This window comes from Diadema antillarum, unplaced genomic scaffold (genome assembly GCF_040938485.1).
Source record: "Diadema antillarum isolate AM-2024a unplaced genomic scaffold, OU_Dant_1.0 seq00000119_RagTag, whole genome shotgun sequence".
Lineage (NCBI taxonomy): Eukaryota > Metazoa > Echinodermata > Echinoidea > Diadematoida > Diadematidae > Diadema > Diadema antillarum.
Genome location: NW_027271200.1, coordinates 20506 through 39479, shown reverse-complemented (window position 1 = coordinate 39479; position 18974 = coordinate 20506). Strand labels below are relative to the sequence as shown.

The following is an 18974-nucleotide window of genomic DNA, read 5'->3' as shown; positions in this document are numbered from 1 at the left end:
AGTATACATTGATAAGAAGCAGTTACAGGATAGTATACTCCACTAAGAGAGCTACATTATTCAAGGTAACGAACACGCAAAGGAATTGCAACATAAGCTTAAAGCTTGAAAATCGTTGCAACCCCCGTGCACACAATCTATAGCTTGCAGATAGTTTAAATGATACTTGATAGGAGTTGGGGGGGGGGGTATTTACAAAGAGAGCATGGGAACATGAGGGGGAAAGAAGAAATGCATGTGTGGTTTGCCTATTTGTCCTGTCGGACATTGACAAGAGAGAGCAAGAAAAAGTTTAAAGTGTCAAGTCATTATAAGCAAATTATACTGATTAAATTGATTAAATTTCTCATAAATCCCATTCAAATGTTGATTTCAGGGGAAATATATGATCACAGCAAGTTTAATACTTAATAGTATCCAGGAGTTCAGCGTGAAGCTGATAATAGAATATGTTTGATCGACCTTTTGAAAGTAACTATTTTTTGTATTTTACGAACATGCTGGGGTAGCGCATTCCAGACATCAGGACCGCTAGCTATGTCTGACTGATTTATAGGCTAGTGCAGTACCGGGGTTCACTAAATGTGTATCTGATGCTTGTCTCGTGGGATACGAGTGAACTGCACTGTTAAGTTGAAACATTGTCGAAAAAGAGACAGGTAATAGGTCTTGCTTAGAACGAAACATGAAGAGGGCAGTCTGTAGGAAATGTATATCATCTACATACTTTTAAACATTTTAATTTCAAGAACAACGGGTCTGCATGTGCTAGGAAACCAGACTATGATCTATTCTTATTCATGTAAACTGTTCAAGAACTGTTTTGCCCCCCCCCCAAAAAAAAAATAAAAAAAGATGTCAAAACTTCACAATTTTATATACTTCCCTAATGTTTATCTGATTTTTATCAAATTTTCACGCGGCCGAAGTTGCGCTTTTCAAGCCTTTCTTTTTTTTCACGCTAACTTTCATGCTGGAATTCACTTCAGAAATGAATAGTTTTGGATATTCTTTCAAACAAATTACAATACTGGTAATCTGTTGATTTTTGCTCATGCATAATAGGCCCTAATTGACTAAACTGTTTTATGATGACTTTATATAGACGCTATATCATCACTTCTTGTATCGCAAAACAACTTGATCATGGCAGTTCCGCTAAATTACCCTATAGGGCCTGTCGGCCTACTCATTACAAATTGTTGTGAGCTGACCATGGAAAAAAAAGAAATGATGTCGAGTTCTGTACAATAACAAGGAAAGGTCAATTTTCATTGTCAGGATTTTGCTCTGATCGTGTCTGTGGCACTGATCTCAGTGGTCTCAAGCATTGCCCTGTCTTGTCATAATTATGGTAAGTACTGTGATACTCGAGGCTACCATAGAGTTATTGAATTTATCTCCAATGTCAGTTTCCAAAATGACAGGAAAACAGAAAGACACATCGTTAACGTACCAACCCTTGCGCGCATACCTCCTGCGTACACGCCAGAATGACGTATTTAGAATAGACCTCCAACAAGTTTATTGCGCGATGTCATCCCACTGCCTGATGCGAATCTATGCGATCATGCTAGTGACTGTTTCAATCGGAATGTGCTAATACGCCAGCATTCTACAGTAGTACAGCACAGCCTAGCCAGCCGCAGGATCATCGTACGTAGTAGTGCTAGTGGCCGTGGTGGGGTACATGGTTCGACCGTCAACCGGACCAACCAGAAACCACTCTGTTGTGTTGCGAACGAACGCTGTTGAATGAATTGAAAGAAGTACGGACATTCGGCGAAGATTACCTCTCAACTTGCGGCTTACGAACGAGATTTCGTATGGGATTTTCAATTACATTAACTGGCTAATACCCAGTAGCATCTTTCGCCTGTCGATCTATCAACATCTGTCATCGTGGCTGGGAAAATGAATTTTTTGTAAGTATCAGAGCGTCCTCGATGTGGCTCTTTTGATTTCGGTTCAGTTGTATTTCAACGACGTCAAGACGTCAATGCTCGGGACTACATTATAGTCATACTGGGTATCGACTCGCAGGATGTGAAATGGGTAATCTGTGAACATGTGTGTAGATAACCATTGATAACCATGATAACTGTCCAGACCATGTTGTCTATGACCATTTGGGAAAGCCACCATTTGTATTGATAAGAATTATGATAAGGGAGTTCGAAATCGAAGTGAGTATACCTGTAAATTTAGACTTTTGTGTAGAAAGTATACTTCTAGCATAGCTTATTATTGACTGCAGCCTGCAGGGTAGAGGGAGGTTTCTCCATTCAAATTCCATTCCGCGGTTCCGGCTGGCTGTTTTAAACCTTTTGTATGAGTTTTACTCCTTTTAGACCCTAGTCCCTACACTGTACTTAGAACTCTCTAGAAGTCTAGAGTTTTGTGTTACAACAATTGTGGTAGGCCCTACAAAATGTACATGGTGAATATCAAACATACATTTTACATAGGAGTAGTTTACTGTCATTTTATTGTAATCCATGCTGTGCAGGTAAATTAACATTACTTTATTAGCAATTCATGGCCAATATTGGGTGATTTCAAGTTTGGTGCTACACACCTGCATACTTTTCTACTACGTGTACTACTAGTCAGTGCTAGTGCTCGTGTTGACCGAAAGATCGGTCTGTTGTATCTTGTCCAGGAATCCTTTTTACTTTAGGATATGTTCCGCCGGCACTGCATCTGGCTTCATGGAATCCTCTCTGTCCAAGCAGTTATGCCAAGGAGAGCCGTAAAAGTGAAATAATAATAATTTAAAAGAAACTCCTCCACACACTCAGATTTTTCTGTTTAGTGCTTGTGCTATCTCAGCACTAGCACTGGGCCACTGGCGATAAAACTGTAAACTTGATACATCAGTCGATGTTGTGAGGTTGACCTGTAGCTGTAGTGGAGGTGCTGTTGGGCTTAGTATTAAATGTCGTCTGCTAAACAACCGAGTTCTGCTGTAAATGTGTTGGTAATTTATGTGCTTTTTTCCCATTGCTTTACTATCACCACCCCCTAGCAGTGCATAAGGATTACTAATAGTGCTATCTTTGTAGAATTTTGTCATTTCAAGTTCGGTGCTGGTGTTTATAGCATTGCTGTGTGAGACCCATGTGCACTCCATGTATCCCAATACTTTAAAGCTGCAACTTCAAAGTAGCTTTGTGACAAACTACTGCTGCTCAGCAGGGGAAGTAGTGCATTTGCATAATGTAGACTATGTGCATCATCTTAATGTATGCATTTTACATACGTACATATACAGTTTTTGTAGATCTTATGCCACGTTTGCACGCCCAACTCAGTTGACGATGGGCCAAGTTCATATATTTTGCTCAAACGCATAAACTCAACCAGACCAATCAATAAATTGCCAAATGCCACAGTACAATGAAAGCTTCACTCGCGATCCCAATCCTGTCACATGTATCTTGCATTACGTGTAGTGATTGAATATCATGTGGGGTTCCCTGCTAGATTTTCGAGAAAGTTTTTATCACCGCTTTGTGTGCAAATTCATGCCTTGAAAATAAGGTATTAGCTAGTGGTCTTTTGAAAGGAAAATAATCATAGATTTGTAATGAAATTTGCATCAAAGCAATGCTCGGAATTTTCTCTACACATTTGCTTATTGCATGTCCATTGTCCAGCAAAACAAAAATCTATAAAAAATGAAATGGAGACAAAAGACAATGTTTTCTCACAGCATGCCTGTGTTGCAGTCTCAGAATAATGTGGCTCAAAGGGGTTTACACTGTGGTGCATAAAGAGTTAAAATGGAAATTATGATGTGCACAAAAAAGAGAGACTTTATAAATGATACATACAATGTATAGCATTAAACAATCTTCATGATGTGGATCTGTGTATGTACCCTTGCATCAGTTTCTGTACTAAAACACTATTTGACTTTGCAACCAAAATGTTGTGCAATTTGTAAACTTCAAGTTGTGGGTATGCATATGATAGGTGATCACTCTGCCCTGTAATGGGGATAACGTTACATCTTGTCACAAATGCTGATGAACAAGTTCATTACAATATATGTACATCTCCATACAAGATTCCATCATCGAAAATACTTCATATCCAAGAGAAAGGGGAAGAAAGAAAGAAGAAGAAGAAGGAAAAAAAAAGAATTAAAAAAGTGTTGGTCAATATCAATTTGTAGTCCCACATGTTTCACTCACTGAAAGGTTCCACTGTTTCTGTGCAGGGTTGTAGAATTCTACTCCATTTAACAAAAATTATACACAAAACAAAGATGATTCTTTCATGAAACAAAATGATCAGAATTGCATATCATCATTTTCTGTATAGCCTCTAAAGTATAATTGTCACTCAGTACCCTGAGGAGTCAGCACCATGACAGGGCATTTTGTTCTTTCACACATACATGTACTGTACATGTATGTACTGTACGTACTTCCTTGACGTATATATGTAATTGTTTGATATAAATGTACCATTCCTGCAATGTCATAATCTGGTCTTTTTGAAGAAAATTTTGCTGTCGCTAAGCAAGATGTGTTTGAAATTGGTGTGTGTGTGTTCATGTGTGTACTTTCGAGATGGCCCTGTCAATAAATAGTACCGGTATGTCCCTGACTAATATGACCTTTACAGTGTTCAGGTGATGAGAAGGTGATCGGCAGGCCTGAGTAACAAGAATAGAAATGAACAGACGTTCTTCAGAAGAAAAAAAAAGGAAAAGAACAGACATTCTTCAGAAAAAAAAAAAGAAAAGACAGCACTGTCCTACGTATGTTTCACTTTTAGTGCATGGTTAGTCTGCATGAAGGCTTTTAGAACAGCGCAAACATTTTTATTCCCAAAAGTGATAGACTGAGAGCAATTTTCAGTAACTATTTCATGAGCAGTCTTAGTTCTGTCTTGCCAAGTGTCGAGAGAAAAAAATTGTTAAAGAAGCAGCGCATAAAATGATACAATACATAACAAGTGGGGACATTGTTGTGCCTGCTTGTTGGCACCAGTTGAACATGTACATGGATCGACAAGTTTTGAGCATCTGACATTGACCTTTGCGTGCACCTCCGTCCGTGGAAGCTGTCAGATAGAATACATCCTTGGCTGGGTTATCCAGTACCTCCCATGAGTCATTGTCTATTTAAGATTCCTGGATGGCGGTGAGGGGCACTGTCTTCTTGCTCTTTTTCTTGCCTATCTAAAAAAGAAAAAATGAGGAGAAAGAATCCATATCTCTCTATCTCTGTCAAAAAAAAAAAAAAAAAACATAACAAAAATGGTCTGATCCATTCAGTAATTCTCTCGACTGCAAAAATGCAGCATGAGAAACAGAACATGTGGCCTCAGTTCTCTGTTATGATTTGGAAGGAGGTAGTTTTTATACTACAGACAAAAATTTAAAGTACATTTCACAAGTATTGTATACCTGCTACAAATGGAGGACTCGGATGATCAAATCAGGAATAATAATTGTAATATTAGAGTAATGATATTAAAGTAATAATTAATGATCACACTGTGAAACTTTTGTTAATATTGTAAATGGACATGTGTATAGGGGTGAGAAGTAATTTACAATGTGTATGTGGGATAGAAGAGAGTCAGTGTAGGGTATGTCAAGACTTGTGAATACAGTACATCACTGCATTAACCCGTTGAGGACAGGCTGATTTGCTACAACACGCATTTCCCATAGACCCTTGCCTGAGTATACTCGGGACTCGTCCTCAACGGGTTAAGAAATTTGCCTACGTATGTTAGTTAGCCAGCCTGTGGTGGTTGGTACATTGTACATGTAAGCACAACATAAACGTGTGTTCCCACCAGATACAGTTGTACTCCCTCTGTACATTGACACACGTGTACAATGTAGTATCTCAACAGTCCATGCTACTGTAAAAATGGATATTTTTACATTACTAAATTTTTTTTTTGCGCTCCACCGGGCAAGAAGAGTTTCACATGTTTTTAATTCTGTGAAATCAAGATATAACTACTGGAACATACTGTATGGCAAGCAAAAATATTCACATGCTCTTATTTTCACGCTAGTTTCTGTTTCTGCGAAAATTTCAATACCACAAAAATTTCCACTTCTACAAAGATCTGATCGTTCCATCACTTAAAATGTGTATACCGGTAGTCTTTGCCATGGCCACTTGGATAATACTGAAAGTATGCTTTAGATCACCAGTGAACAAATAAAACTCATGAGCTGTGGGATTCCCAAATTCTTTTTGTACCTTTGAACATCTTTTACAACCCTGACTCATGCGTTAGCACGAATCTGTCTTTCTGTACTTTATCCGGTGCTCAAGGTTAAGTGTTCTTAAACAATGAACAGATAACAGAGTTAGAGAGATGTTAATAACGAGTGTTACATGGCAAGTTACGTACAGGTGTATTTTCCTACCATTATACAGAAGTGCTTGACAAGTGTGTGTGTCTGTACAATGTACATGTATGTCTGAGTTGGTTTATGACCATTGTAAATTATCTCAACATAGAGACATCTTGATACAGCTCATCAACACCTAGAGGAGAGACAAAAAAAATCCCAGAGATTATTTAAAAAGTATGGGTTCAAATATGCATGAATATTTAAAATGTGATATCTGGCTTGTCAGAATCCAAAGGTCACACAAAGGTAGTTTTTAACTCACTACTAGTCAATGCCAGCAGTCCTTATGATTAGAATCTTGGATTTGAAACGTGATAACAGGCCTTCCCAGTCATACAGGGCTTTGTGCCATAATACATCTAGTGTATGTGCCTGACTTTCTCTGAGTATTGTTACTTTTTGAAAGTAGTACACTTCAAAGAAAAAAAAAAAGAAGTGAGGGAATAACTCAGAGAGAGATTCAGACTTATGTGAGTTTAGATAGTGCTGGAATACAGTGTCCCTCCATTAATCAAGTTCACTGTCTGTACTCTGCAAACTGTACAATGAGGAGGCTGCACCTGAAGCTTTTTGTCATCTAGAATATGCATGTCTAAGATTCTTAATAGAAAAAAAAGTACTGTAAATGATAAAGAACATGGTGTCCTATGACTGGGGTTACAATTGTAAGTTACAGTACATGTATGTGTACATACCTACCTGTAAGTCTTATACAAACTAAATCAAGTCAGCAAAAATAAAGAAATCTGTCAGACATCAAGACATTTCCAGGGTGACCATGCTTATACATCAATGTACATTGTACATGACAAATACTCATTCTTGGACTCCTTTTAACCTGTCCCCATCTCAACCTCCACCCCCCCCCCCCCCCCCCCCCCCCCTTCCCGGTAAGGGCCAGCTTTATTGTGCAGCCATGCTGTTGAACACTCCTCATTTGTTTTGTGTAATGCATGTACAATGTAGGAAAATGATATTGTGTAAGGAATATTTCTGATGACTTTGCTCAAAATATCTCATGGACCTCCTTGTAATGATATGCCTGTAAATACATCTACAAGACAGAAGAAAGAAAGGGGAAAAAATTGACATTTGGTCTTTCCGTGTGAACAGTGAATCAGAGTCTTTACGCAAGGGACAATGTTACAGATGAGAGACATAATATTGTGCTCAATCAAAGGGGTTATTACAGATACCCATAGAATATGATGTGACATACTTTTTTTGTCATTCAAACACCCACGTCATTCCCTCAATATTTATTGAATTTCACTCAAATTTGCTGACACTCACCTTGCTATATTAAGATGCTTGGTGAAGGTGCAGAACATTTATTTTTTTCTTCAAACAAGGGAATTTTGAAGTTATAAGACCTACGTAATCTTTAAGCTTGTCCATTCCGGGAAATGCATGCTATTGTCTTTTAATAGCTCACATTGCATTATAAACCACTACATGTACATATTCTCACTCTTGGGTTTCTCAACCATACATTGTATGTTCAGTATTCTTATCAATGATGCAATTGCTGCTCATCTGCCTCAGTGGTACAATTGTATTTGAGTGTGTGATGGGTGTGTCTCATGTTGGTGCATTGCACAATAGTATTGTGAGGTTGGGTTTCAATTTTAGATATTCATGTGTAATAGAGATTTGACGTTATTTTCCCCTATAAACTGTGTGAATGATCATCATGTGTATTTAGGTTTTTGTTTTGCTGCATCAGTGTGTATTTTAGTTCATGTCATGGTGACAGAGAATAGAATATCGGTGAGGTGCTGAAACATTTTTGTCATGGATGAGCTAGAGTGTTGATAGTCCAATTTCAGTTATCTTGCTGTGGTGGGATCAGCAGCCATCGGAAAATTTGATATGGCTGAATGAACAACACAGTGTATGCTCAAGCATGACATTTTCTAGCAGGTTGCATTGAGGTAAAAGTTGTTACCAGATTACCATTACCAAGATACCATCACGAGCCGCATTTGCACTTACTAACATTGCGATTTTTAAAATCGCGATATTTTGGTTCCACCGTTTACACTTGCGCAAAAGCATGCGAAGTTTGAGCTTCTAGAAACATCGCGATTTTTTGGTCGGTAGTGCGCATGTGTAATTGACCTCTTTTCAACACGGTAGCATAGCTGAGTGGAAGCGCGCGCTATTCTGTTTGTTTTCACTGCAGTGCAGTATATTTTGTTCACAGCTAGCTGGTTGGAACGTTGAGCCTGGGCTCTTTATCAATACAATGCACCTACATGAATTTGTGTTTCTCGAGTGTTTACTTACGGTAAAACACATACGTATCACATACTGTACGTAGAAGGTGTGTAAAACTTCATCTAAGTATGGAAAAGTTGATAAAAGCAGCATTCAGGAGGATCATGAAATTTCGCCGATATGACGAAAGTGGGAAGTAGGACTTGGAAGTTAAGACTGGTATTTCATCAGGCGACAGCAAGAACTCGCCATTGTTTAACCGACACTTGTTACTTACTCCTGTATTCACAAACAACGTATACCGAGAGCAGTATGGGCACTCCCACAATCAACGCATTTCTGGGAGAACATTATTTTGTTAAGTCGTCATGGGATGATGATACATGGTTAGAAAACTTCAGGTTTGCTACTAGTTTTCACATACTAGTTTCATTAGAGAGGGAGGTGAGAGACCACGAGCCGATCGAGGATCGGCCGTTTAGTGTACACTGTACCGTGTAGTACTCTGGCCAGTGACCAACGTACTCTCTACACGTTCCAAAGAGGGATCGGGAGCGCGCGTAAACTCCCAGTGCGATCCGATACCGAAAGTCACGTGATGAAAAATCGCGATATTTCTGCAGCTTGGGTTTACACTCGCTAACTTCGCCTCAAACATCACGATGTTTCAAAAAATCGCACTCCGGCTGGCGATTTTTCTAGCGATGTTTCGAAGGCGTTTGGGTGTAGTTGCTTAGCAACTTGCACCCAAATGTCGCGATTTTAGAAAAATCATGATTTTTCCAAGCAAGTGTAAATGGGCCTACCAATACAATGTATGTGACATTTGCATGTTTCACAAAACATGATTGTGAGATTATAAAGTGGATTATAAAAAGGAAAAAGAAAAAAAAGAATACCCCTTCTCCTGTGTGTTTTGCTTTCTTTGAGTTTGATGACAAACATGCAAAGATAAACTGGGAAAGTCTCTCTCTTTCGAATCTCCTTGATCAGACAACAGGATGAGCGGCATACATGTACAATTTGCACTTTTCCTTTTAGTGACAGTGTTGTGGGCGGTATAAATATGTATACATACAGTCTGTACTTTAATAGTATCATAGTGATCAGCATACAAAGTGTGTATCTATACTGACTCTGTTAGTACATGTATTTACGAGGTACTGTACAATTGTACATGTACACTGGTGGTATTGTAATGTGTCTGTGTGTGCATGTGTGTGTGTCTTTGGTTTCAGTCAAATTTTGCACTGAAAACCTGTGAAAACACAGAGACAATCTTTTGCCAGCTGATGTCTGGATTATAGAGAGATCCAGAAAACTGATGGCCTGATAAATGAGGTTGGACTGTGAATATATATTTGGTGTATTACTGGAAACTTGTCAGAAGACTTGCGGCATTGATTCAGGGAACCAAAAATAAGTATGAGAGGTTCTTAACCTCATGATATATACAACTGTATGCATAAGCAAGAATAATCCAGAAGTTCTGATTGCCAATTTGACGAAGTATTATAATCTTGGTGGGCAGTGGAACTTATATTTAGGATTATTTCCAGGCATTTGATTCTTATTAATTCGTAGAGTTTCAATATTTTTAAATTGCAATTTTTCCTGATTTCTTTGCTTATTTTGATATTGTTTGCATGTCATTGAATGAAGAAGTAATCGTCAGCCCAAATATGATATAAATTCTACTGGCAGCTATAGTTGTCACTTTTTATCCGATAATACCTTAAGATTAACAAATAATTCATAATATTTATGCAGGGTTTGACAGTGGTACTATCAACCAAATGATAGCAGTATCATCAAACTGAAGTGGGATTTTCTATTGTTGGAATAAGTGTAGAATAATGATTTCATTATTAGCAATAGGTTAATTGAATAATTAAGTATCATAAAATTGGTTATTATTTACTCTCATCCAGGGTGAGATTACATTTTGTACTTTGAAATCTAAACACAAAGTGATTAAGAATTGCAAAGTACTATACATTGTATGTTTTTGGCTCTGTGATATCACTTAATGTACAACTGTACATTGTAAGGTTGTAAACAAGATGTAAGTTTCTCAGAAGTGCACATTCATGCAAACATGAGGTCATTAACAAACACCTTCACCATAAAATATAGGCAAAGCACAGGTTTAGATGACGACCAACGTTCAGTCCTTGCTTGTTTTTTTGCTGCAAGAAGGGAGCACGCGCCTAATCAATGATGTTTGCTTAGTTTGAAGTGGATATGGCCTGATTGTTGTTTACTAAAGAGCTGGCGAGATGGGGAGGAATGAAGGAGGGACTGTTTGGGGTCCGTAACGGCAGGAAAGAATGTCCAGTTCTAAATCAACTATACCAATGGCTTGGACGCAGTGATGACTATGGCACACCGATAACGAAATGGCAACTGTTAACCGTTCGTTTGTTTTTGTGAAGGCACATTGCCTCAGAATGCCCCTTTCTTGGAGAATACTCCATTGAGAAGACATTGAGATAGTTTTGCCTTGATGGTGTACAACTGTACAGCAGATACAGTAAACAGGTGTTGTCATATAGGGGTGAGAAAGAAGAATTGGTTCTATTGGAGGGATCATCAAATTATTTTTTGCACACAGCTCTATTCAAACCATTCAATTTCAAGTGAGTTTTTGAAATCCTGTTATGCACAAAGAGGAGTTTCTGGGAAAGACTACAAACAAACAGAGTAGGAGGAGGACATCAAGCAGATGTACATAGTCATGTGTTGTTTGTGTCCTGTAGAAAACAACAAGTAAATTGTGGTTGTCATACATTGTTCAGTGATCTAAACAAAAGTTTAAATTCTTTGCACAAGTAGATATCACTATGCATTGTTATGAAAGTGGCAAAGGTACTGTATCATATCCTCCAACTTCTTGACCTTTACATTTTTGTGTTTCTTTTTGAAAGCCAAGGGCCTCTTTCTTTAACACAGAGTGAGAGTGCAGCCTAGGGTTGCAGAGGGCATGTTTTTATCACCTAGTTTGTCAACTATATAACTCGTGTTCAGATGTAATGGCACAGCACAGGTCTTGACCCTTGATCATAGGCTGCGTTTATCATCTTTCCCCTGTTTGAAACGGCTTTCAAAAGCCGTTTCCAAAGCCCTTTAGAAACAGCTTCCAAAATAGTTGCGTTTATCAACTCATCGCGAACACGAAAACTGGCCTTGTGACTGCACAACTGCATTGCGCATTTTGACCCGAGGAGAAGGCATGGTTCGTTACCGCAGTATAAAGCCGATTCAAAACAGCGTTGCGTTTATCTCACTTCAAAGGGCTTCTAGAAATAGGTTTCTGGAAACATGTTTCAGAAACCTGTTTCGGAAAGCACAAATTTGCGGTTTTCAAAAAGGCTTTCCGAACCCCATAATCACAACAACTTTGCGTTTATCATCTCGTAAAAATTCCCTGAAAGCCGTTTGGAAACTCTGTTTTTCTGTCGAGAAAAAGAGTTGATAAACGCACCCATAGACAGCACAGATTATCACTTAAAATCAACTGTGTTCAACTACACTGTACACACAGTAGGTTAGTAAATGCTTGACACATAATGGATTCTGAAAACACATGAGTTTGTTGTAAATTGTGCTGTTTATTAACATTTAAATAATGCAAAAGAACCTTTCTATAGTAGCACATCATAATGTGTCATTTTGGTCATATACATGTGTACAAGTACATGTATCTACATTCCACAAATCCATATTTCTGCATTGAAAATACTTTTCAACTTTTTTTTTTTAACTTAAAAGGATAAATCATTGTAAACAGTCTTTACATTAATAAAGTTTTACTTTATAAATCGTCAAGCTAATAAACTTGATTCAAAACACTCTTGAACGAGAAAATGTTGCATGCATACAGTGTAGTTGGGAAAATAATGCAGTTTGTAACTTTTGTTTTATGCAGTCAGTGTTTACATATACAGTGTACATGTACATACATTGTATACATTTCCCCAGTAGGAAATTTGCGCATACACTGCACATGGAATGTATGTACCGGGTATGTGACTATATTAAAATAGGGATTAAATATTGCCAGCAATGTGTGCTTTAGGATGTAATGCAACATCTGCTTGCATGTGCTTGCAAGACCTTTTATTTGTATGCATCTGGCAACATTCACATGCCAAGGATGTCAAATAGCCCACTGATCTTCTTTTCTGAAATGAATCTGCATGCCGCATCGTGCATTCATTTTCCCGCGCTCTGTGAATGAATAATTGAGAGGGAGAGGGCGTGACATCCAAATGTTAAGCCTCTGGTCCAGTGTGGACAATGCACCCGACACCACAATATCTGAATTGAACTTTGATCATGTTGAGAGTGTACAATGATCATTTTTTTGCAATCCTTTCAGCAAATGTCAAGATGTGAATCTCACACTGCACTCGTGCCTTACATTTGTACGATTGTATTAGTACCCGTATTAACAGGGCCTTTCAAACTAGAGTGTAATACTTCAACAACGTCCGGGTAGCGTCCGGGTAATCCTTTTTAACCCTGCCTGTAGTGTTAGGGTCCCCACAAAATGGTGCTCAGACGTTGTCACTGTAAATTGGGATTAGTGATTTGTGGATTTGATTAATTACTGCTTTCACATTTAATCCTTTGATATATAATACAATATATTGTGTTTCCTTTCAAATTACTTTACAACCAATGTTTGAATACATGTGGGTGCTGGGGCAGTGGTGCCCATTAGGCTGCGTTCACATGGAAGTATTCGCTATTCGCTATTCGCTATTCGCTATTCGCTATTAGCTATTCGCGATTCGGGCGCCGAGTACACCATCACCCGCACCATTAACTCACCATCCCATGCCGTGAGGATTTCTTCCTCCTACATCCCAGCAAATCTTATTAACAATTTCTAAACTGCATCAGAATGTCAGTCTACATGCTTATTTTTGCTAAAGGGCAAATCCAGACCAAAATTGTCATTATTTCATAAATGAGGAACGGTATACGCTGCAAGAAAATCGAACAAGCTCGATTCCCACTTTGCTATACTTTTCGCAACTATTCGGTACTTTCGAATAGTGCCCTCTTATGTGAACCGGTGTGAGGAAATCCTTTCGTTCGATTCAAGCTATTCGCGTTCCCTCAAAAACGAGCCCCGAATGCCCGAATAGTGTACTTCTATGTGAACGCAGCCTTATGCACTTTGTGTATCACAGGTGGAGCAGAATTATGTTTTTTCAAAGAGTTGAGGCACAAACTGACAGACAGACACAGATACTACCTTGTATATACAGTATATCTGCCCTGTCTGTGGATTCTGCTGCTGTTGAGATTCCTTAGACATGTGTTCAGACCTTTTAGGAAATTAAATTTTCATCCCATCAGCAAGTGGACTTGCATTTCGGGAGTAAATATTTCACAGTGATTGTTCTCATGAAAGTGATGTGTCTTCCTTTCATCACACATTCCCATTTAAACTCACTTTTAATGGAGTATTTGGGAGAATCCTGGATGCTACACTTTGATTTTCGTTCAAGATGAATTCAGAGTGCTGTGTGTATGAAGTCCAGCTCAGAATGAAGAGTTATGTCCTTCCACATTCCAGGGAGGTATTACAGAAGGAGAAGAAACCAGAATCTCTCCTTTGTACCCATGCTTCCATGCTGCGGAGAAGTATCTAATGTGTTCTGTTGCAGGTGTTAATCAATTGCTTGACAAAAGATAGTGCTTCTATTTAAGTATGCATCATTACTAAATCACAACACACCCAGATAAGATAGCAGCTGGCAGCAGTTCATTGCCCTTTCAATGTTTTTGGCAGCAATTTGGTGTGCAAAGAACAGGACACGGAGACAAAAATATGTTCAAAGAACTGTACTTCAGCTGTGGTTATATATGCACTAATATGCATTAGCGAATTATGATCCAAATATTTAAACATTCATGGTGCTTAAAACCTGTGCATGAAAAGAAAATATATGCTCAAATGTGCTAAGATGGTTAAATGTTAATTTTACCATACTTCATAATTTTTATTTCCAGACGTGGGTCACCGATAATGAGGAGATTTGAAGAAAAACTTGAAGGATTTGTTCTGTACAATACACTGTATTACAACCAAGGTTTATATAGCTTTCCAACATTTCCTCTGATATGGGGCTTAGAATTAAAACCACATCTTTGGCTGCCATATCCAAACGAGGAGTGGTTGCTATGTGGAGCATCAAAGCTAGTGGAACATTAAGCGTACAATTGTCATGCTGTAGAACTTATGCATAAATTTGCACAAATTGCAGAGATACAATGTATTCCACTCCTTCTGTAGCACCTCTCTGGTCCTTCATTTCATATGCATACTAACAAGTTGTACTTTCAGCTGAAAGAATTTCTTTGAATGATGCCAGCTGTTTACAATCCAGTTACAATGTATAATGCATAGGTTCCTACTGTGTGGCTTATCTACCTTTTAGGGATTTTGTTATGGAGCCATTGATTGCTGTTCCTAACTACTGTACTTGTGCAGTGTAACAAATCCAGGTTATCTTGCTCTAGTGAGTAAATATAGATTACTCAACTTTTTCTTGTTTTTCTTTTTCCATCAGTTGAAGCAGGGGACAGCAGCTAAGCGACAAAGACCTTTTATATGAGTGCTTTGATGTATAAAAGACTGGAGGTCAGTTGATCTGGTCTACTATTTGGTGTTCTCTGTGTAATGACAGTCAGTTTATGGATTGTTTTATACTTTAGAAAGAGCCGCCAGCAGTAAATGATGCTGCCTGTGAGGATTTTTGTACATTTTTACATCATAATAATATACTTATAGGCAAGAAAAGATATATTCTAGAGTGCCAGTGATATACATGTAGTTCTGCTTAGTTCATAAAACACACACACACACAGACATGCACACATGCAAACACACATTCAACATACAGTTGTACATTAATATGTGAGGTACACATGTGTTGCTTATTAGGCAAGTACATTGTTCCCAGTACCCCACTGGAAAGCCTGTGTAATGGCACACACACACACACACACACACACACACACACACACACTATTACACATAAAAAACACCCTCACATACACATTCATTCAGTATATCGATATATAAAATAGCATACATACTTATGATACAGGCCGGCAGTGCATGACAAAAGTTATAGTGCATGCAAAATATAACGATTGCAAACGATAACCCACTATTGATTTGATATCGGTTTTTGCTCCCTCATTTTAATCATCGAGTACTTGAATCCCGCACCTTATCAACGCGATTGCGCCACAACCGCGATATGCTTTGCTCGATATTATCGTTATTCTCAATTCTCGCAGGCTGGCTATGCCAGCAACTTATCTGTGTGGGACTAGACTTTCAGCGGTAGATTTAAACATGGAAGCTGAAATGAACAGGTTCGCTACTTTTAGAGAGACTGATCTATATAAACAGTATCTTAGACAATAAGGACACAAAGGATGCCATCAAATACGCCCTACGAATTTTGGACTCCTACTGTTCTGAAAAAGGAATCAATCCGACGGATATTACTGAGCAAGTCAACCCAAGATTTGTGCCGCTTTCTCCGTACATTCTACGCGGAAGTGCGCCGTGGAAATGGGCAGCGTGTGGTGTGTACAGTATACGCTAAGCGCTCTTTGATCACGCTACGCTATGAACTTTACTACGACATTCACAACACACTCTCGGAATCCGCATGTGCAGCAATGCGGCCTGGCACGAGCCTTGTGTTTAAATCCAGTAGATCCCTAATCCTACAAAACATCATCTAGTCCTGGTCCTGGACCCACAGTGCAGTAAGTAGGGCGTCTAACGTGTTACTGTTAGTGTTTACTGTTAGATCCATGGTAAACCTAGGATCAAGTGTAACTAGCTCTGTCACTCGTAAGTGACGTACAGTACAGTGTACGTAGATCTAGTATAAAAACGTTAGGCCAGGGCCCCTAGGGCCCTAGACCTAACCTATCGTAGGGCCTAGAAAACGTTAGATGTAACCACGTAGACCATAGACTCTATAGTTGAATTAGGATCTTCAGGATTTTGTCTACACAGGTTCAAAGAAACTGGTATTATTGCTTGTGGAGACACGTGTAACTGTTAGAAATGATCTAGGCTTATCTTGCCTGGGTATGTATGCTATTTTATATATCACATAGTGCATGACATCTTATTGCACTATAACAAGTACCAAGCACCTCCAAATTCTGAATTTGCCCTCAGGCAATTATATTCAATTCGGCCTGCGGCCTCATTGAATATAACTGGCCTTCGGGGCAAATTCAGAATTTGTCGGTGCTTATATTGTTATAGTGCATTCAGCGTCATGCACTATATATATAATATTGCATCATTTCTCAAGTATCCACTAGTGGGTCACGTTTACTGTATCTATACACCAAGATTTCATTGAGAATCTATAATATACAATGGCATATGTGTGTATACATTGTATTTTCTGATTTTAAACATGCATCGATCAGGTGGCAAATCTTATAGTCTATCAGATCAAAAAATCCCTCTATTGCTTCTTTCATCAATAGTAAAACTCTGTTGAAGTATAAATGCATGTACGATGTCCGCACAGATGCACAAACACCAGGAACCAAACAAAATTGAAGTGGAAAAAAAAATAGAAAGAGAGAGAGAGAGAGAGAGGAAAAAAAGTTAATGCAGTGTATACCACATATGTATTTTATGAACCAGTCAAGGCATAATTGATATGTATAACGATGCACATTGTTTGCGCTTCTGTAGGTCATTTCTCATGTGACACATTTTTGTGAAAGAGACTCTGGCAGAGTTCTGTATGGCCCTGTTACTGTAGTTCATCTCATGCTATGCTGTGAATGATAAATTGGTCTGAATAGCTAGCACAATTCAAAGGGGTTCTCTATTTTTCATTTTCTCGCCATTTTTTTTTTTTTTTTAATGTACAATGTAGGCTCTATCAAAGCTGCCACGCCCTTATGTCAAGTGAACAATGTCCTTCTGATAGTGACAATATTGAGCACTGTTTACCTTCCAGTGCCTCTTTGTTTTCACGAAGGGGGTTTGTGTGTCTCAAAGAGTTCCTAGTCTTCTAGTACAGACCACACTATGAAAATCATATGACAGGTAGAATAATGATTTGCTTCCCCAAGAAGATTTCCTCACTGAATATTATGTTGAATTACTAGCATCCACAGTACTTCAACTCATATCATTATTAATGAATATGGCAGTACATGAATATTAGTGCATAGATATTTTACTTCCTTTTTTTTAAACTTTACAATTGAATCCAATCAAATAAAGCCAGAAAATCCCTGAATAGGTGTGTTGCTTGGCATAACCTTCATAATTTGTATTTTGGTCTTGATATCTGACTGTAGTATTGCATTTGTAGTACTATGATTTTGAATTAGCATGAAACTGTCCAGTGTCTTTCTTATTTCAGCACTCCCCAAAAACAATAATGTACCATACGTGTACGTAGTTTGATACTGAAAAAGTAGAAGAAAAATCTCACGTTTCGGAAGAGAAGTTTACATCGTAGGAAATGCAAGAATACGTGCAAGAGGCAACAGAATATGCTGGCTGTGAGAACCACACCCAACAGTTTATCTAATTACTGCCAGCATTGGGAAAGCTATGCATCATCTTTAATTGTGTTTGCTGTTGAGTGGGGAGTGAGTCCTCCACATTTACAGACTTGTAGAGGTTGCCCTGTCATAAAGAGGAAAGAATGATCAAGGAAAAAATGGTAATGAAAAAAAAACCAACAACAACAAGGTGTTACGCTTGAAAGGGATGGCATACATGTAGTTCTGGTTTAGATGGGGAGACGGGTTTTAATATTTTGCGAGATACATGTAATTAGAAACCCCTTACATGAAATATGGAAGAGCATACAATTCTAGGAGGAATTCAACATTTATTTGATAAAATTTGGTTTCAAAATGGCTGAGATATCCAAAAACAATGTGGTCCTAATAAAAGATGGGTCCCACCTCTTATTACTGTAGGACCACTTTGTTTTACTCCCTTTTTTTTTGGTATCTCAGCCATTTCAAAACCAAATTTCATTTTGTGCTTCTTTTTTGGCCAAAAATCCTGCAAGTTTCATGGAAAATACTATTTTTCTCAAATTGATTAATACTCATGTCTATTAGGAAAGGTAAAAAGTACTGTTTTTATCCCAAAATATGCCTTTTCAGGACTCAGAATATATTGCAATGCTTTATGTGCAAGGTTGGCATTTCAGTGTTGTCTCTCTTGTGCACTGTCCTGTGCTGTACATGTTGATCTCTGAGATATAACCAGGAGCAGAAGTTCACTTGGTCAGGCATATCTTTCCCTGGCAATGCTTGA

The 18974-nt window shown here is 38.4% G+C and overlaps 1 protein-coding gene across 1 annotated transcript in view; it reads left to right on the top strand.

The window, feature by feature from the left end:
• The first annotated feature begins 1669 nt into the window (after nucleotides 1–1669).
• Nucleotides 1670–18974, top strand: part of LOC139727083 (MOB kinase activator 1A-like) — a 36749-nt gene continuing 19444 nt past the window's right edge. Inside the window, exon 1 of the mRNA XM_071638064.1 lies at nucleotides 1670–1925. Coding sequence (XP_071494165.1) covers nucleotides 1915–1925 — 11 coding nt within the window. The 5' untranslated portion in view covers nucleotides 1670–1914. The remainder of the gene's footprint in view (nucleotides 1926–18974) is intronic.